This window comes from Protobothrops mucrosquamatus, unplaced genomic scaffold (assembly GCF_001527695.2).
Source record: "Protobothrops mucrosquamatus isolate PMUCROS unplaced genomic scaffold, P.Mucros_1.0 scaffold1931, whole genome shotgun sequence".
Lineage (NCBI taxonomy): Eukaryota > Metazoa > Chordata > Lepidosauria > Squamata > Viperidae > Protobothrops > Protobothrops mucrosquamatus.
This window is the reverse complement of record NW_015388052.1, coordinates 211,412-231,341: the sequence shown is the minus strand read 5'-3', so window position 1 is coordinate 231,341 and position 19,930 is coordinate 211,412. Positions and strand designations below refer to the sequence as shown.

The window sequence follows — 19,930 nt, the reverse complement described above, 5'->3', positions numbered from 1 at the left end:
GTTCCACTGGTTAATTGTGCTTGCTGTCAGGAAATTTCTCCTTAGTTCTAGGTTGCTTCTCTCCTTGATTAGTTTCCACCTGTTGCTTCTTGTCCTGCCTTCAGGCGCTTTGGAAAATAGCTTGACTCCCTCTTCTTTATGGCAGCCCCTGAAATATTGGAACATGGCTATCATGTCCCCCCTCGTCCTTCTCTTCGTTAAACTAGACAGACCCAATTCCAGCAGCCGGAATTGGGTATGTCTTTATACTCATTTGAACTGTCTGAATCTCCTGATTTCCCTGGTGCTTGACATCCCCATACTGAGGTTGATGGTCCTCAACTCATCCGATTCTTTCATCCTTGAAGATCACAAGTCCACTGTGGTCTTTAACGAAGAGGGATTGGTCACCTCGCTGGCATTTTGATCCATTTGCTGATCAGATGACACGATTGTTTTGGGCTTGGTAAACGTAGCATCACGTCACTCCTCCAACTGTACCTGGCATGTAGAATATATTGCCAGATTCTCTTCCCTTCAATTATGCAAATTATGCGAAGATCATCCAAGCATCACCGCTGTTGATCTTATTCTATTATAACAGGTTTGGAGGCAAGCCATTCCTTTCATAATTGAATATGGTGTAAGAAGTGTTGTTTACATTTTTAACATAGGGAGTATAAAAGGCTGAAAAACAGAGTCACCCTCTCTCAGGAAGACAAAATCTACTGGAGAAAGAGATCCAGCTTAGCCAGCTTCAGGTAGAACAAGGGAGATTTTAAAAAAAAAAAGCAAAAAAAAAAAAAAAACATGGAGGAAGTTGGAAAATGGTTGTTTGCTTTGTTCCTGACTGCGGTAATGTTGTATTTCCTGAAACAACTATGGTCCCGCAGAAATTATCCTCCTGGGCCCTTTCCACTTCCATTCATTGGAGTCGCATGGCAGACTGGAATCCGAGTAACTCCGACACTTTTAATCAAGGTACTGTGTCTCCAAACCAGTGATTTAAATCATGATGTTATTTAGCAAAGAGAATATTATTTTCCTGCCAGGTCAGTAAAATTTTCTGGAAGGTAGTGATGGAAACTGGCTTAGCAGAAATGCTTCTTGTTTCATTCTCCAGATGCTGAGCCAATATGATAAAATGGCTCCGTATCCTTAAATCATGATTTAATCATGATTATCTTCCCACCGGTATGTAATGACCCTTCTGCTATTCTACCTGTCTAGCAATAATCAGTTATTTTCTTATAAAATAACAAAATGACTGCCTGCACACTTTGCTATGATTAATGTGTATATTCAAATGGAAGTAAGTTGTGTGTAAACTTAGTTTGTTCAATTTTATCCTGCCATTATGATTTTATAATTTAATAATTTGGTTTAATAAGTTGGTTTTCTATTTTTATGTTGGTTAGCTGGGCAGAGTTCTTTGATTAAGATTGGTGTGCATATAAGTTTGGCAGATTAATAGTAAGATTTACTCTATTATATCTCTCTCAATGAATGAATGAATGAATGAATGAAATACTATTAAAGAATTAAAAACAAGTAAAGACAGATAGCACTATTCAAGGTTGTGTCTGTCATGTGTCTGATTAATCAGACAGACAGTTCTGCATATATTGTCAAAGCAAGAATATTCAATATTAGCAGCGTTGACAGTGTCTTTCATTCTGTTTACTAATCCTTTAATCATAACTAGAACAGTATTACATGATGTTGCATTCAGACTAAAAGCCTAAAGAGATTTTAACACCTCAAGGTGTTTTCTTTTCATGTAACTTAATTGTTCATTTGGCCCTCACTGTTCCAGTATTTCTCTCAGAAAATACAGAAATAAATTTACATTATGCTTAAATTGTGGACCAGTGCAAGGATTCTTTTTGTAGGAACAGATTTTTAAGGGTTTTTTTTAAAGTTCTTTCTTATGTACAAGAAATAAGTAGTTAAAAATGAAGTACAGAATACAAAATACAAGTGGATAAATAGCAAATCTGAAATTTCATGATACTAATATATCCAAATTTCATTATCAGAAGTTTATAGCATTTTTATACCCATTTGCCAGTGAAAATGCAGTATCCCTATTGAAGTTTAAACAAAAAAAATATTGGTTAACAATTATTCAAATGATTAAAACCAGAAGTAGTAAACAATGCGCTCTACCGAGTCTATTAATTATACAGTGTTAAAATATAAGCTTTAAAAGCAAATTTGGGGTATGACACAATTCCATGCTTAATATTATGAAAGTTTCCATTCAAACTTAAATTCTGAGTTAGATTCACTTTTTAAATTCAAAATTAGAATTAACAGAATAACAAATTTGGAAGGAACCTTGGAGGTCTTCTAGTCCAACCCCTGCTCAGGCAAGAAACCCTATATCATTTCACACAAATGGTTGTCCAATCTCTTCTTAAAAACATCCCGTGTTGGAGCACCCACAACTTCTGGAGGCAAGTCGTTCCACTGATTAATTGTTCTCACTGTCAGGAAACTTCTCCTTAGTTCTAGTTCGCTTCTCTCCTTGGTTAGTTTCCATCACACTATTGTAGGCAGTGGGGCACATGCCTACAATTTGGTTAGCTATTTTTCTAAAAAGGGAATCAAAGGTCTTTTCCAATAAAAGGAATGTAAACTCCTTGCTTCCTGTAGCATAAACAGTGATCATTTAACAGTGATATTTTGAAAGAGTGTATGATTTGATAAAACTTAATAAAAACATCTCAGATTGCAATAGGATGGCATCATCAGGCTAGGAACATCAACAGTAAAGATGTAATTTTCTGATGGTTTATCTATAGCAGCCTGTCCTGCCTATCTTGATTTCTTCCTTAATAATTTCTTGATTGTTCCTTCCCTGATTGTTTATACGGTGCTATTTACTGCAAGCAAACATTCAGGCCTAACGAAACAATAGGGTGCCATTATAGGTAATCTCAATTACAACCATTCAATTAGTGACTGTTCAAAGCTACAACGACACTGAAAAAAGTGACATATGACTAGTCCTTGCGCATACGACCATCATAGCATACCCACAGACACACCAAAATTTTAGTGCTTGGTAACTGATGTGTATTGATGACAATTGCAATGTCCCGGGTCATTGATAGCCATTTATATATTCCCAGCCGGTTTCCAACAAGCAAAATCAATGGGCAAAGCTGGATTGGCTTAATGACTGCATGGTTATGTTTTAGTGGGGGCTTTGTATGGGGTATTTTTAGAGCAGGCCTGTTATTTAATTTGATTTTAGACAGAAATTTGTGTATATTTATTGTGGTTTTTATTATCGCCTGTTCACCGCCCTGAGTCCCGTCAGGGAGATAGGGCGGTATATAAATTCAATAAATAAATAATAATAATAATAATAATAATGGTTCACTTAACAGGCCAGGAGAGTGGGGACATGCCTCACCTCGGGGTGTGGGGGGGGGAGAGAAGTGTACCAGAGAGTAGAGGTAATGGCAAAGAAGGTCCTCTTCATGGACCCACCAGTCGTAATTCTTTAACTGATGGTATCCACAACCTACCTCCCCCCCCGACCAGGTAGGACAGGCTAATGTAATGGGGAAGACATGGTTCCACAGGTAACCTGGCCTCCTGCTAGATAGGCATTTTGCACACCTCTGATCCAATTCTGCAGCTCTGGAAAAGACTTCATTTGTGCAGTGATTTGTAATCAGCAACCAGGACTGAACGCAGCGGTGGGATTCAAATATGCGAACAACCGGTTCTCTGCGTGGATGCCGCTTCCGGAAGTCCATTTTCTGGGCCATTCTGGGCAACAAAAAATTAGCTATCGGTTCTGCCGAAGTAGTGCGAGCCGGCTGAATCCCACGGCTGGCTGAATGTCATATTTTCATTTTCTGTTTTGATTCAAATGGCAGCTGGCTAAGCGATATGGAAACATCTACACAATATGGTCGGGACACATGGCTGTAGTGGTCTTCTCTGGATTTCAGGCAGTCAAAGAAGCCCTCATTCAAACTGAAGATTTTGCTGAGCGACAAATGACTCCCTTTTTTAAAGAGGCCTTTAAAAACAAGGGTAAGTTTTCACGAAGCTTAAGGGGTAATTTATCTGGTAAAATAGAGAATTTTCAGATTGAGATAGATGATATATATCAGTGGTGGCGAACCTATGGCACGCGTGCCAGAGGCGGCACTCAGAGCTCTATCTGTGGGCACACGTGCCATGCCCCGGAGATGGCAACCGTCCCTCTTCAACCAGCTGCCCACTAACTGGCTGAGGTCCCACATGGCCGGATGCATCCCAGCACCCATGCGCTTGCTGGCCTCTGTGTGCAGGGGCCAATGGTGTCAGGCAGCAGCCACCCCAGCCCCTGCCTCACCTTTCCCTGTGACAATGGCACCCCCACCCTGCCTCACCTTGCCTCACCTCACCCCGCAGGATGAGCCTCCTGCCCATTGCCCCATCTGCCAGAGACCCCCTGAGGAGACCCCCTGAGGAGATCTTCAACCCTGCCCGGCCCCCACAGACGTCCCTCCCCACAAGCAACATTGAGGTGATCACACCCTCATTGGCCACACCCACCCAATCTGCCATGACCACCACAGCCACGCCCATCCAGTGGGCCATGCCCACCTGGCACCCGGCGATAAATAAGTAGGTTTTGGGTTGCAGTTTGGGCACTCAATCTCTAAAAGGTTCGCCATCACTGATATATATTATAAAATAAATAAGAGAGAGAGAGAAAGAAAGAAAGAAAGAAAGAAAGAAAGAGAAAGAAAGAAAGAAGAAGAAGAAGAAGAGAGAGAGAGAGAGAGAGGAGAGAGAGAGAGAGAGAGAGAGAGAGAGAGAGAGAGAGAGAGAGAGAGAGAGAGAGAGAGAGAGAGAGAGAGAGGAGCACTGAGAAATCAAATTGCAAATTCTCATCACTATGTCATCACAAAGAAGAGGGGATCAATCTATTCTCCAAAGCAGGACAAGAAGCAAAACTCGTTTTCGGGGAGGGAAAAAAATGAAATAGTGTTGTAGACTTTTGGTTTCTCTGCCGCTGTTCAATATAATCCACAAGATTTCAGAGCAGATCTAGTCTTATTCTGGCAGTCCCACTTGTACCAGGCAGAAGCTGATTTTGCATCACTGATCCTGTTTTTCGCTGGAAAAAAAAAAAAGGGATCTCCGAGATGGCCAAGTAGAATTTGCACGAGAACACACTTTATCTAAGCCAGGGGAATTCTGGGACTTGAAGTCCACAAGTCTTGACGTTGCCAAGGTTGCAGACTCCTTGATCTAAGCTACCTAACAATATTTTAGTGATAATTTTTGTGAGCATAATGACTCACTGATTTCTGATGGCTTCAGGTATTATATTTTCAAATGGTCAAAACTGGAAGCAACAAAGACGGTTTGGCCTAATCACTATGCGGAAACTTGGACTTGGGAAGAAAGGCATGGAGAATCGAATAGAAGAGGAGGCCCATCGGTTGGTGAAAATCTTTGCACGTGCAAAAGGTATGTTGTCTACAATCTCTGCATGCTTCAGAATGATATATCTGGTGTTTCATTAATACAGAATACAGAATACCAGAGTTGGAAGGGACGTTAGAGGTCTTCTAGTCCAAACTCCGGCTCAAGCAGGAGACTCTATAGCAGGGCTTTTCAACCTTTTCACCCATTGTCCCACTTTTGGGATATGGCAACATCCGAGTACCACGTTGCCTAGCCAGGTTTCAAAAACTTGATGACCCCCCCAAAAAAGGAAAAAAGTGATGAAGTACAGGTAGTCCTCAACTTATAACAGTTCGCTTAGTGACTGTTCGAAGTTAAAATGTCACTGAAAAAAGTGCCCCCCAAGGCACAGCCAAGCAAGATACCTGCCTGCCTGCCCGGCAGCGATCTTCCTCCTGTCTGAGGTTTTCATTGTTGTGAGGATTTCTGTTGAGGATTGGCAGCGGGGGTGCGGTGAGGGGGTGTTTGGTTTTTATTCTCCCCATCTGCTGGGTGGTTGCAGCAGGCTTTGGTCATTTCACATGACCCTGGGACACTGTGACCATCATAAATATGAATCAGTTGCCAAGAATCTGAATGTAAATCACAAGATCCTGGAGATGCTGCAACATTCCAGCTGATCGGCGCTTCTTCTGGGCTCAGCAGCAGTGCCAGGATCAGCGCTGAGCTCCATCTGGAGCCTGGCGCTTCCACTGAGCCCTGACAGCCCCGAAGAAGCGCTGATCCTGGCGCTTCCGCTGAGCCCTGACAGCCCTGCAGCTCCAGCCATCTCTCACTCAGGCTTGTGCGGTGCTGCCACCGATTCAGCTCATTCCAATCCCCCGCTACCACTTTTCTAGGATGGTCGCGTACCACCTGCCAGGTGCCAATGTACCACAGGTGGTACCCGTACCACTGGTTGAAAAGCCTTGCTCTATACCACTCCAGACAAGTGGCTGTCCTGTTTCTTCTTAAAAGCCTCCAGTGTTGGAACACTTTTGGAGGCAAGTCGTTCCACTGATTAATCGTTCTAACTGTCAGGAAGTTTCTCCTTAGTTCTATGTTGCTTCTCTCCTTGATTAGTTTCCATCCATTGCCCCTTGTCCTGCCTTCAGGTGCTTTGGAGAACAGCTTCACCCCCTTGTCATGGTTCCAACTAATGAAACACTTCAAAGAACTTCCAGGCAATGTTTACCCTAAAAGCCTTTATTAACAGTGTAACAGTTACTTCTTTCTGGCAGCCCCTGAGATATTGGAACACTGCTGTCAGGTCTCCCCTAGTCCTTCTTTTCATTAGAGTAGACCAGTGATGGCGAACCTTTTAGAGACCTAGTGCCCCAAAACCGCCCTGACCCCCGTTCCACCCCTGACCCCGCTCCATCCCCCAGCCCTGCCCCCGCTATGCCCCTGCCTCACCTCCCGCAGGGCCATCCACCGCCTCCACGGCCCACCGTAGCAGATTGCCCAGGCGGCCCAGCAGCGTCATGGCGGCCACGCCCTCCGCCCGCACCCCATAGTATCATCTACACATGATGGGGTGCGAGGGTGGAATCTTGTCCCTGCTGCCATGTGCTTGGCTGTGCTGCTCCATGCGGGCCATGCCCAGGGGCGACTCTCGTCCGCGGAGCTGCTGGTGAGGAGGGGGCCATGGGGGAGGCAGGGCTAGGGCGACAGCACACGTGCCCACTGAGAGGGCTCCAAGTGCCGCCTCTGGCACGCATGCCATAGGTTTGCCACCACTGGACTAGACGTACCCAGTTCCTACAACCGTTCTTCATGTGCTTTAGCCTCCAATCCTCTAATCATTTTTGTTGCTCTTCTTTGCACTCTTTCCAGAGTATCAACATCTTTTTTATATTGATGCTTTATATCGAAGCTTTTTTTTTTCTAATCAAGGTTGATCCTTTCCATGTTCCTCCTGACCACGTGAACTGTGTCCCAACTGAATGCAAGGCCTATAGCAGGGGAATGTCTTATTCTACCAGACCAAAACAAGAGTCAGCAATTTCACTGTATCAGTCCCTATTTTGATAACCTAACTGTCCCGTGGCCCATTTTTTTTCTAGCCTTTCAATGAAAGAGCCCTCTGCAGGGTCTCCTACTAACCAAATGGTTAATAATAAGTGTTGCTTGATGGGTTCCCAACTACAGGTAGTCCTTGATTTACAACCATTGGTTTAGTAAGTATTCAAAGTTATAATGGCACTGAAAAAAATGACTTACAACGAGCCTTCACACTTAACAACAGTCACAACCTCCCCACGGTCACGTGATCAGAATTGGGACGCTTGGCAACCAATATGCATTTATAACAGTTGCCGTGTCCCAGGGTCTTGTGATCATCCTTTGTGGCCTTCCCATTGGGCTTCTGACAAGCAACGTCAATGGGGGAAACTGGATTGACTTAATGGCTTTATGATTCACTTAACAATTGCAGTGATTTGCTTAACAATTGTGGCCAAATCGGCCGAGAGTCACTTAACAACTCCTTGCTTAGCAATGGGAATTCTGATCACAACTCTGTACAATTGTGTACAGGTACGATGTGTGCTGCCTGCCTTTTGTCCTGAAATCCAACTGACAATATAAATAGTTAAAATCAGAATAATATCAGTCTGATGGTGATTTTTTTATTTATTTCCAGAACAGCCACTGGATCCTTCTTTGCCTGTCACCACTGCAATCTCCAATTTGATTTGCTTTATGGTTTTTGGATACAGATTTTCTGCCAAAGATGAAAAGTTCCAGAAAATGTTAATAAACTTGAATTGCTATATGAAATTTGGAGGCAGCTTTATTTACCTGGTGAGTTGTCTTCTAGAGACCCTGACTCCATCCTCCATCCTCTTGCTGATGATTTTTTTTTATTATAAAGATTCATTTATCAATGTAAGCAAAAGAGGCCAGGGCTTTAAAAAGAGTTTTAGCTGTGGAGGGCTACTACAGGGTATCAGGAAGGCAGCTTTTTCAAGAACTCGCTGAGCCCTCCATGCACACCTCTTCAGGTCTCATCAATTTCCTGACAGTTAGAGCAGTTAATCAGTGGGATGACTTGTCTTCAGAAATTGGGATCTATGACAATTTTCCACAGCCAACTTGCCATGGGACAACTTGCTGCGGGACAAGTGTTACACTAATATCAAAGAAATGTAAAATGTAAAAAAGATGCTGAGACTCTAGAAAGAGTGCAGAGAAGAGCAACAAAGATGATTAAAGGATTGGAAGCTAAAACTTACAAGGAACGGTTGCTGGAATTGGGCATGTCTAGTTTAATGAAGAGAAGGACGTAGGGGGGACATGATAGCAGTGTTCCAATATCTCAGGGGCTGCCACAAAGAAGAGGGAGTCAAGCTATTCTCCAAGGCGCCTGAAGGCAGGACGAGAAGCAACAGATGGATGGAAACTAATCAAGGAGAGAAGCAACCTAGAACTAAGGAGAAACTTCCTGACAGTTAGAACAATTAACCAGTGGAACAACCTGCCTCCAGAAGCGGTGAATGCTCCAACTCTGGAAGTTTTTAAAAAGAGACTGGACAGCCATTTGTCTGAAATGGTGTAGGGTTCCTGCCTGAGCAGGGGGTTGGACTCGATGACCTCCAAGGTCCCTTCCAACTTTATTATTATTATTATTAGTTAGTTACCACCTTTAAAGCGCTCCATGGCATAGGACCTGGCTATCTCCGAGACCGCCTTCTGCCACAGATTCCCTCCCATAGACCGGTACGCTCCCACAGAGTGGGTCTCCTCAGGGTGCCGTCGGCCAAGCAATGTCGGCTGGCGACCCCCAGGGGGAGCCGGAAGAGACACCCACGGGGACGGGAGACCTTGCTTCTACCCCCCGAGATCCGGACGATTCCGGATCTCCTTACTTTCCGCCGCGCCCTCAAGACATGGCTTTTCCAACAAGCGGGCCTGGCCTAGGGAGGATTTTAAATTGGGTTTATTTTTTAGAAAATTTTAAACACCACAACTTTAAAATATTTGGTTTTAATTTGGTTTTATTTGGCGGGGATTGTGGGTATGTTTTTGTTTTAAATATGTTGTGAGCCGCCCTGAGTCCCGTCGGGAGAAGGGCGGGATATAAATCAAATAAAATGAAAAAATGAAAATTATTACTATTATTATTATTATTATTATTATTATTATTATTATTATTATTATTATTATCATCATCATCATCATCATCATCATCATCATTATAATATTATCAAAATGGTAAACTCAAATAATTGGCTGATGATGTCATTGTGATAGAATTTCACCCCCTGTCTTTCCTTTAGCTGTATGAATTGTTTCCATGGTTGATGAAACATCTTCCTGGGCGTCACCAGAGAGTGTTCCGTGCTTTAAACGATGTCATCTCGTTTGCCAAGGAAGAGGTAGAGAAGCACAGGGAACTTCAGTCACTGCACGACCCCCAGGATTTCATTGATTACTACCTTCTTGAGATGGACAAGGTAAGTGTTGGGCACCCTGGAAAGAAATTTTCTTGTGGGTCTTCAGAACTCAGAAGGGCATCCTACTTTGCTAAGGACAGCATACCGAGCAATCTTGCTGCGTTGTTCACATGTACAGGTACTCCTTGATATACAACCATCTGCTTAGTGACCGTTTGAAGTTACAACGGCACTGAAAAAAGTGACCTATGACCATTTTTTCACCCTTCAGCCATTGCAACAGCCCCATGGTCACGTGATCAAAATCCAGATGCTTGGCAACTGACTTGTATTCATGACAGTTGCAGTGTCCCGGGGGTGGTGGTCATGTAATATTGTGACCTTCTGACAAGCAAAGTCAATGGGGAAGTCAGATTCACTTAACAGTCATGTCACTAACTTAACAACTGCTAGTGATTCACTTAACAACTGGGGCAAGGAAGGTCGTACAACGGGGCAAAAACTCACTTAACAACTGTCTCGCTTAGCAGTGTAAATTTTGGGCTCAACTGTGGCCATTCTTTTCTCCACCTACTGATGCTTGAAGCAGGTTGCCAGAAACCTGCAGGCCTATGTTGATTAATTAAGTAGACATTTTGTCTGCAAATATCAGTTATCTGAGAAGTCAGATGAAATGAGTGCAATTCAATAGGGATATCTGCAGTGCCAGCAAGAGATTTCATTTATTTATTTATTCAGTTTATACACCGCCCATTTTACCTAGGCTTACAATCTATAAAACGCTACTATGAAATATTAAAACAATAAATGTTGTTAATTGCAAAGTCATGTCCAACCCATCACGACCCCTTGGACAACGTTCCTCCAGGCCTTCCTGTCCTCTACCATCTTCTGGAGTCCATTTAAACTCATGCCTCCTGCTTCAGGGACTCCATCCAGCCACCTCCTTCTCTGGCGTCCCCTTCTTCTCTTGCCCTCCATCTTTCCCAGCATTAGGCTCTTCTCCAGGGAGTCCTTCCTTCTCATTAGGTGGCCAAAGTACTTGAGTTTCAACTTCAGGATCTGGCCTTCTAAAGAGCAGTCGGGGTTGATCTCCTCTAGGACTGACCGGTTTGATCACCTTGCAGTCCAGGGACTCACAGGAGTCTTCTCCAGCAGCATAGCTAAATTTGGTTTAAAATTGACAAAGCTGGGAAGGAAGGGTGCAAGGTACATACAGGAGGAGGGGGAGAGGGGGGTGTCGTATGTTAGTCCATTAGCCACCTTCAGAATGCCCTGCCTTATTGGGGCCCCAGGCCAGTTGGCAGTGCCTGGCCTTCGGGCCCTTTTTGAAACCCATTTTTATACGCATCCAATAATATTTGCATTTAGATTGCTCCTAATCACTTTCTCCTATGTCCGTGGTGGCGAACCTGTGGCACGCGTGCCACAGGTGGCACGCAGACCCCTCTCTGTGGGCACGCGCGCTGTTGCCCCAGTCCTAGGCCTTCAGCTGGGTTTTATAAAACCTTCTCGCTTTAGGCCTCCGTGCCCGTGTGCAAAAAAAAAAAAAAAAAACAGGTTCAATCAATCAATCAATTTCAACTTCTCGTGGGAAAAAAAAAGATCTCACAAAGTTGGAATTGATTGATTGAACTTTTTAGTCCCATCCAGTCTGCCATTACCACTGCAGCCACGTCCACCCAATGGGCCATGCCCAGCCAATGGGCCACACTCACCCAGTGGGCCACACCCACCCAATGGGCCACATTCACCCAGTGGGCCACACCCAACCAATGGGCCATGCCCACCTAATGGGCCACACTCACCCAGTGGGCCACACCCAACCAATGGGCCACGCCCACCTAGCACTCGACCATACATAAGTGGGTTTTGGGTTGCAGTTTGGGCACTCGGTCTCTAAAAGGTTCGCCATCACTGCCCTATGTAACAGAATGAAAAGATCTAGTGTGCTGTAGCTTTTCGTACCTTGAGTCCTGAAGAATATGATGGGAATTTTCTAGCATGTGAAAGTCATCAAGCTGGGTGTCATGTGTCTGACTAATGAAACACTTCAAAGAACTTTCAGGCATGATTTAACCTAAAAAGCCTTTTATTAGTGTAGACCGGTGTCAGCACGGCATGGTGGATGCCAAGATCTGAATTTCTCTTCCTTTGCGCATAACATTCCAGGCATTTCCCCTCCCCTATTTTGGGGTCATGATTCACATCTTCCAATTAACTTGGAGGGCAAAGATTCACTTCCGTTTCTTTTCCCGGGCTTTCCTTATAATTCTCCCCCCCTTTCTCTGTCATCTGAATTAACTCTAAAAATACCAGACAGTTCTGCATATTTTGTCAAAGCAAGAATATTCAATATTAGCAGCGTTGACACTGGGATGACTCAGTCTAATGTATTCTGCTCAAGGATGCTAGTATGATGTAATCCAGGTAGCCCTCGACTTACAGCCATTTGCTGAACGACAATTTGAAGTTACAACAGCACTGAAAAAAGTGATTTATGACCTTTTTTTCCCACGCATGCAACCACTGCAGCATCCCTGTGGTCACATGATCAAAATTCAGACACGTGGCAACTGGTTCATACTTATGACGGTCGCAGTGTCTCCCCGGGATCATGAGATTCCGTTTTGCGGCTTCCTGACAAGCAAAGCCCGTGGGGAAAACCAGATCCACTTAACAACCATGTCACTAATTTAACAACTGCAACGTCAATGGGGAGGAGGTCGGATTTGCTTTAAGGAGTGCGTGATTCGCTTAAGAGCTACAGTGGTTTGCTTAGCTATTTAATGGAACTGAAGGCAAAGCAAGGGAGGGTTTAAAGATGGTTAACTAAATTAAATATCCTTTATAAAGTCGGGTTTTGACTTACTTTACAACCGCCTTGCTTATCAATTCTGGCCCCAGTTGTGGTTGTAAGTTGAGGACTACCTGTGAAAGGTGTCTTCTACACAAGGAGGACCGACACAGCAGTACGTGATGAATTGGGATTGTTATCAACTAAAGTATAAAAGATAATAGATGTTGTCTCGTTTCCACTGGGACTGAGACGAATACTACTTCTCTTGGATCGAGTCACGTAACAACTAAAAAAATAGCGTCCCTGTCTCTGGTGCCGGTGGTGGAACGTTACCCGTGACGATGAGTACCACCGAATGGGCCTCCAGGTTCCACTCTGAGCATCTAATGTGCCCGATGGAAGGCCTCCTGAAACTGATGGTTGCTTTTATTTCAGCGACAGATTCCAAGACTTCCTGCTTGAGTGGATGAGGAATAATTGCTCATCTCTAACAAGGAACTATAAAGAGGACATTCAAAACCCATAAAAAATGCTATTTAATGGAACTGAAGGCAAAGTGAGGGAGGGTTTAAAGATGGTTAACTAAATTAAATATCTAGAACTAAGGAGAAATTTCCTGTTAGAACAATTAATTGGTGGAACAACCTGCCTCCAGAAGCTGTGAATGCTGCAACACTGGAAGTTTTTAAGAAGAGACTGGACAGCCATTTAGTATAGGGTATACTAGGTCTCCTGCCTGAGCAGGGGGTTGGAGTAGATGACCTCTAAGGTCCCTTCCAACTCTATTCTATTCTATTCTATTCTATTCTATTCTATTCTATTCTATTCTATTCCATTCCATTCCTTTCCATTCCATTCCATTCCATTCTATTCTATTCTATTCTATTCCATTCCATTCCATTCCATTCCTTTCTATTTCTTATTCTATTGTGTGCTATTGTGTGCTATTCTATTCTATTCTATTCTATTCTATTCTATTCTATTCTATTCTATTCTATTCTATTCTATTCTATTCTATTCTTTATATATTTGATATGAATATGTATTTTTTCCTGTTTCCCCCCCTCCTACATCAGATTTTTCTCTCGTTCTCATAACAATTGGGCTACCCAATCTGAGCTGTCAAAATCCAAATCCGTACAGGATGGTCATCACCGTACTCTTTGCTGCCATCTATTGGTTGTCTGGATTTTGCAGCCCAAATATATGGCGGCCCTTCATAAGAGTAAACACACAGAACATGGATCCTAGAATTTTTTCCAAGTCATGACATCAGTTCCATGGCAACTCAAACATCATGTGATCATGTGACTGTGGCTTTTTTTGCTGGTTTCCAACATTTTTTGCAAAAAAAAAAAAAATAGATTTAGGAATTGAAGTCCACTTATCTAGAAACTCCCCAGGGATAGGCCAAAAAAGGTGCTTTTTCAAAGGGCAACTAGTCTTTCTTTGTTTTTCCTTGAAGATGTTTTGCTTCTCATCCAAGAAACTTCTTCAGTTCTACCTCATCCAAGAAGCTTCTTCAGTCACAACTGAAGAAGCCTCTTGGATGAGAAGCGAAACATCTTCAAGGAAAAATAAAGAAAGTCTAATTGCCTTTTGAAAAAGTACTGTGGGAAGTCAGCCCCCCAGAGAAGGAAATATTAAAGAGGCAGAAAAGCATGTCCAGTTTTCTTAATAGCCCTAAGTCTCCCTCCCCCAAGCAGAAACCAGCTCTGTAGAAATGCAGATGTAAATAATCCAGGAAGGTTGAAGCTAGAAGATTAAGAAGACAAAGACACCTAAAATCTACATACCCCACCCAAACTCTAAGACAGGACATAATAGGATTAAACCACAGATGCCAAAGGGCACACTCAGACTCAGGTCAAAGTTCATGCCACAGGAACAACTCCAAACAAAAGGCTCCCGAGGGTATAAAAACCCACTCCTTACATGTGCTCCCTCTCTCTTCTTCCAAAGCCATCTTTTTGTCTGGCTCTCCTCTTCAATAAACTGCAACCTTCTTTCTAAAGCAGTCACCATGTTGGTTATTCCCAGCTTGGACTGAACCATGATGAAGACTTTTCCTTCAACAGTACCTTTGGGTCAACTATGACCTGGATGACTGGGAATTTCCATAGACGTTCCCAAGGGGTAGATCCACCACCTTATGCTTTGTCATCATAGCTCAGTTCTTACTCAGATTCTTTGTGAATTATGTTCCATGTTCTTCATTGACTGCATCAATTGTAGTGGAGTATCTGAGATACTTTAAGATGAGATTGGACAATCATTTGTCTGAAATGGTATAGAGACTCCTGCCTGCGTAGGGGGTTGGACTAGATGACCTCCAAGGTCCCTTCCAACTTTATCATCATCATCATCATCATCATCATCATCATCATCATCATCATCATTATTATTATTACTTCCAAGGCCCTTTTCAGTTCCGTTCCTCTGTTATTCTGTTATAATTTTTCTTTTCTATTATGGCCTTCAGAGAAAGTCCGCAAGGAAATAGAAGATACATTGGATCCCACCCATTCAATCTGCTATCAAGATCGGGTGAAACTCCCGTATACCTATGCTGTGATTCATGAGGTTCTCCGTCTGAAATATGTCTTAATTGTTGGTGTCCCCAGGCAAAGTGCCAGAGATGTGAACCTCTATGGATATCATATTCCAAAGGTACGGGAGTTGATACAAGAACAATCAACATATCAGAGGACACTTTCTTTAATAAGGAATTCAGTGCAATGGACATGTTGAAAGTTGAAACCCTCTTTTTTTTAAATCTGAAAGTCAAGAAATTCATGTATTGAATGCAAGTAATGATTCAGTTGCTGGGAAACATAAGCCAAAAGATTGACCTCTGTTTTCAATAACTTGAAAAAACTTTATTGCAGTCATTAACCAGCACAGTTTTTCAGTAATATACTCTGACATTTTAGTGATCGGGATTAACTGAAACCTGCTTCATTATTCGATGAGAGCGGCATTAGATTAATTTAACTTGGTTATTGACTTAATCCATTTTCTGTGTTTTACAATTCCTTTCACCACAAGTGACAAAACAGGCTAGGTTTCCATACCACTCTAAGAATCGCCAAATCTAACCAAAGTTAAGGCAGACTATTGCATGTGGTGTGAATGGGGCTACTAAGCCTGTAGCTCAGTGGTTCTCAACCTGTAGGTCGGGACCCCATTTGGGGTCGATCGACCATTTCACGGGGGTTGCCAAGGAAGGCTGTCCACCATTTTTTTGTCCGCCATTTTTTTTGTCTGCCATTTTTTCCCCTTTTCCGGCAGGTGCCTTACCTCCCTTGGGCTGGGCCAGCTGGTGGTCGGCCTGCTCCGTCTCTGCCACTTGCCAGCTGCGCCTTGGCCAGCGCAGGGGGCGGAACCACGCATGCGCGGCGCTCCCGGGCAGGGAAAGTCTTCGACTTATGACCGGTTTAGTCCTCGACTTACGACCGGTTGGGGTCGCGGCATTAAAAAGGTTGAGAACCACTGCTGTAGCTGATCTGGTTAAATGCTTTGTATGAACACCGTTCATGAGATGTTGTGGTTAGTACAAATGCTCTTCATAGGAGAATTCCAGTTCTCTGCAGGTTGCTACTCCTGTGTTCCTCCTTTGCACAAAAAACATCATTTTTTTCCATGTAAAAATGGTGAATAATGGATTTTCAGCTGACTCTCAAGGAACAAACCTTGAAATGGGAATAGGAATGCAGGAACTGGTTTAGCTTACATTTTAATCAAGTTGGCAGTAGGAGATAGCTATTATCTTTTTTATATAATTAGGGGAAATTTGCTAGGAAGAGACCCAATTTGATCTAGTGGTGAAGGCACTTGGTTAGAAATTTGGAAACTATGAGTTCTACTGCCACCTTGGACCTGAAAGCCAGCTGGGTGATTTTGGGTCAATCACCAGGAGACTGTGAATTCTAGTCCCGCCTTAGGCATGAAAGTTGCCTCAATGGCTTTGGGCCAATTACCAGGAGACTGTGAATTCTAGTCCCACCTTAGGTATCAGCTGGGCAACTTTGATACAGTCATTCTTTCTCAGCTCAACCCACCTCACAGGGAAAATAGGAGGAAGACGGAGTATTCTACATGTTCCCAGCCTTGGATTATTTATAAAAATAAATAAATAAAGGTGGGATGGAAATAAATAAATTAGGAGGCTCTTAGAAACTTCATCACCTGTGTACTGAGATGCATTTCTTCCTCCTTCAGGGGACTTTGGTTGTTACAGATCTGAACTCGGTGCTTTATGATCCCAAGAGATGGGAAACTCCTGAACAATTCAACCCGCACCATTTTTTGGACAAGGATGGACATTTTGTACCAAGGGAAGAATTTTTGCCATTTGGAGCAGGTAAATCTGAAGCACGTTTTCCAGAATATTTAGATAGATAGATAGATAGATAGATAGATAGATAGATAGATAGATAGATGGATGGATGGATGGATGGATGGATGGATGGATGGATGGATGGATGGATGGATGGATGGATAGATGGATAGATAGATAGATAGATAGAGATAGATAGATAGATAGATAGATAGATAGATAGATATAGATGTATAGATAGATAGATAGATAGATAGATAGATAGATAGATAGATAGATAGATAGATAGATAGATAGATAGATAGATAGATAGATAGATAACCTTTATTGCCATTTTTTCCTGTGGGCACAACGGCACACATTAAAAATGAAATTTAGTTGCTTCCTCTCAAAATGTACACATACATAAACACACATTTAATATATAATACGAATCAAATCCCTTGGTTAGGACTGAAACTAGAAGCGTTGGCGAATAACTGTCAATCACTTCTAACCACTTCTCCTTTCCTTATCTTTGCACTGCAGGGCCTCGGGTGTGCCTGGGTGAGCAAATGGCGAGGATGGAGCTCTTCCTTTTCTTGACCATCCTGTTGAAGTCCTTTAAGTTTCAGCTGCCAGAAGGAGCCAAAGAACTCAGTCTGGAACCCATTATGGGATTATCGTTGCACCCTCATCCTTACAAACTTTGTGCTGTTCCTTACTGTAGGACCCCGTAAAATCAAGATAATTGCTGTCAGTTTGCATATTGGCCTTTACCTCTAGACTGAAATTCTACTCTGAGAGCATTGCTCGGATTTGCTTGTCCTAGAAGTTTCTCAGAACATTAAGAAATGTCCCTAACCCTTACCATTTGTTTTATTTTCATGCTGTTCTTTCTCCTGAAAGAGATGAGACTGGTATACAAAACATGGTAAATACAATCTGCTGTAAAACTATCACAGTTAAGTCATAAACAATAATGCGAAATCGTACAGAACAAGCAAAAAAAAAAGGAACAGAACAATGGGAATTCTGCAATTTAGTAAACGGGCCACTGGTCCCACGGGGGCCATTGTTGCTCTGCTAGTGCACAGGTGAAAACCATGTTTTTAATGATGTTTAAAACAAGACAGAAGTAATCCTAGACTTACGAGTACAATTGTGCACAAAATTTCTGTTTGTGAGTTTTGCCCCATTTTACGACCTTTCTTGCCAAGGTTGTTAAGTGATCTTTGCAGTGGTTAAGTCAGTAATATGGTGGTTAAGCGAATCTGGCTTCCCTGTTGACTTTACTTGTCAGAAGGTTGCAAAAGGGGATCCCATGACATGGGGACGCTGCAAACGTCATAAATATGAACCAAGTTTGCCAAGCGTCCAAATTTTGATCACGTGACCATGAGGATGCTGTAACGGTTGTAAGTGTGAAAAACAGATATACTGTAAGTTGCTTTTTTTCAGTGCCGTTGTAACTTCAAATGGTCACTAAATGAACAGTTGTAAGTCAAGGGCTACCTGTGTTTCTGGAGACCACTTGCCTTCATCCAGAAGAGGAATCCATAACTATGGCTTGGTGTCCCAAAGGTGCTTTTTCAGGAGGCAACTGGACTTTCTTGTTTTTCTTTGAAGACGTTTTGCTCCTCATCCAAGAAGCTTCTTCAGCTCTGACTGGACGGTGGGGAATGGAAGGAAGCATCTTTGGGACAACCATAATGTCATGGTTCCAACAGATGAAACTCTTCAAAAGAACTTCGAGGCATTGTTTACCTTAAAGAATCTTTTATTCGAGTAGCATAATATCGGCAGTACATAATTGAAGCCAAAAACTGAATTCCCCTCCCCTGGGCACATAGTATCAAAGCACAATTCTCTCCTCCAATTAACGTTCATAAATCACATTCCCCAATTAGCTTGAAGTGCAGGCTCCCTCTCCAGTTCTCCAGCCTGCCAATTCTTTATCAGCTCTGGGCTCAATAACCTTGATTCTCACGCTAAGTTTAGTGTTGTTATGTCTACCTAGACTCTCATTCACATCCCCACCCCTCCCAGCATCATCTAACTCTAAAAGCAAAAGGGAAAATGATGGCTACATTTCCATCTGTTGTCAATGCAAAACATCCGATGTTAGCAGCGTTGACACATGACCTGGATGACTGAGAACCTCCATAGACATATAGCTTGGTGATTAACAAAGACCTTCTCTTGGCCCTATGTTGCAAAGGACACCTATTGATGGACCATGGCTTCCTTGATTGTTGTTCTAAGGAACATGAGTTGGTGGAAGTGGAGAGGCAGATATTTAACATACAATTGGTGCCTAATGCAGTAATGAAGACTTGTATTCTGACAAAGGTGGAAGATTAAAATCAGGGAGATGTGATGATCCACCAAACGCTGGTGATGCATTATGCAGAAAAGCTCATTCAGCAACATTCCTCTGTCTCACAATGTTGGAGGAAACCTTGGAGGACATTTGGTACAAGCCTCTTCTCAAGGCAGGTTTGACTAGAGCATGTCTGGTAGAGGATATCCAGTCTCTATTTGAAGAACATCTAATGAGGGACAATCTGCCACTTCATCTGGCAGCCTCTCCCACTGGCTGGCATCTCAAACAATCCATAAATTTATCATTGATGTATTTATTTCATCAATTTATATAGCTGCCCATCTCAACATGAGACAGCAGTGTGCTGCAGCTGCCAAAAAAGTCAACATGGTACTAGGCCGCGTTAACAGAAGGATAGAAACAAGATCACGTGAAGTGTTAATACCATTTTACAATGCCTTGGTAAGGCCACACTTGCAAGATGGCATCCAGTTTTGCTCACCACGATGTAAAAAAGATATTGAAACTCTCGAAAGAGTGCAGAGAAGAACAACTGGATGATCAGGGGACTGGAGGCTAAAACATATAAAGAGCAGTTGCTGGAATTGGGTATGTCTAGTTTAATGAAGAGAAGGACTAGGGGTGAC

At 42.8% G+C, this 19,930-nt stretch overlaps 1 protein-coding gene across 1 annotated transcript; it reads left to right on the top strand.

Annotated features, from left to right (window-relative positions):
• Positions 1-837: 837 nt before the first annotated feature.
• On the top strand, positions 838-17,697 carry LOC107294392 (cytochrome P450 2J6-like). Its single transcript, XM_029285610.1, has 9 exons — positions 838-960; positions 3,876-4,035; positions 5,317-5,466; positions 8,087-8,247; positions 9,723-9,899; positions 11,140-11,242; positions 15,122-15,309; positions 16,861-17,002; positions 17,507-17,697. The coding sequence occupies exons 1-9, from the start codon at positions 838-840 to the stop codon at positions 17,695-17,697; spliced, it is 1,395 nt and encodes a 464-aa protein (XP_029141443.1).
• Positions 17,698-19,930: the final 2,233 nt, after the last annotated feature.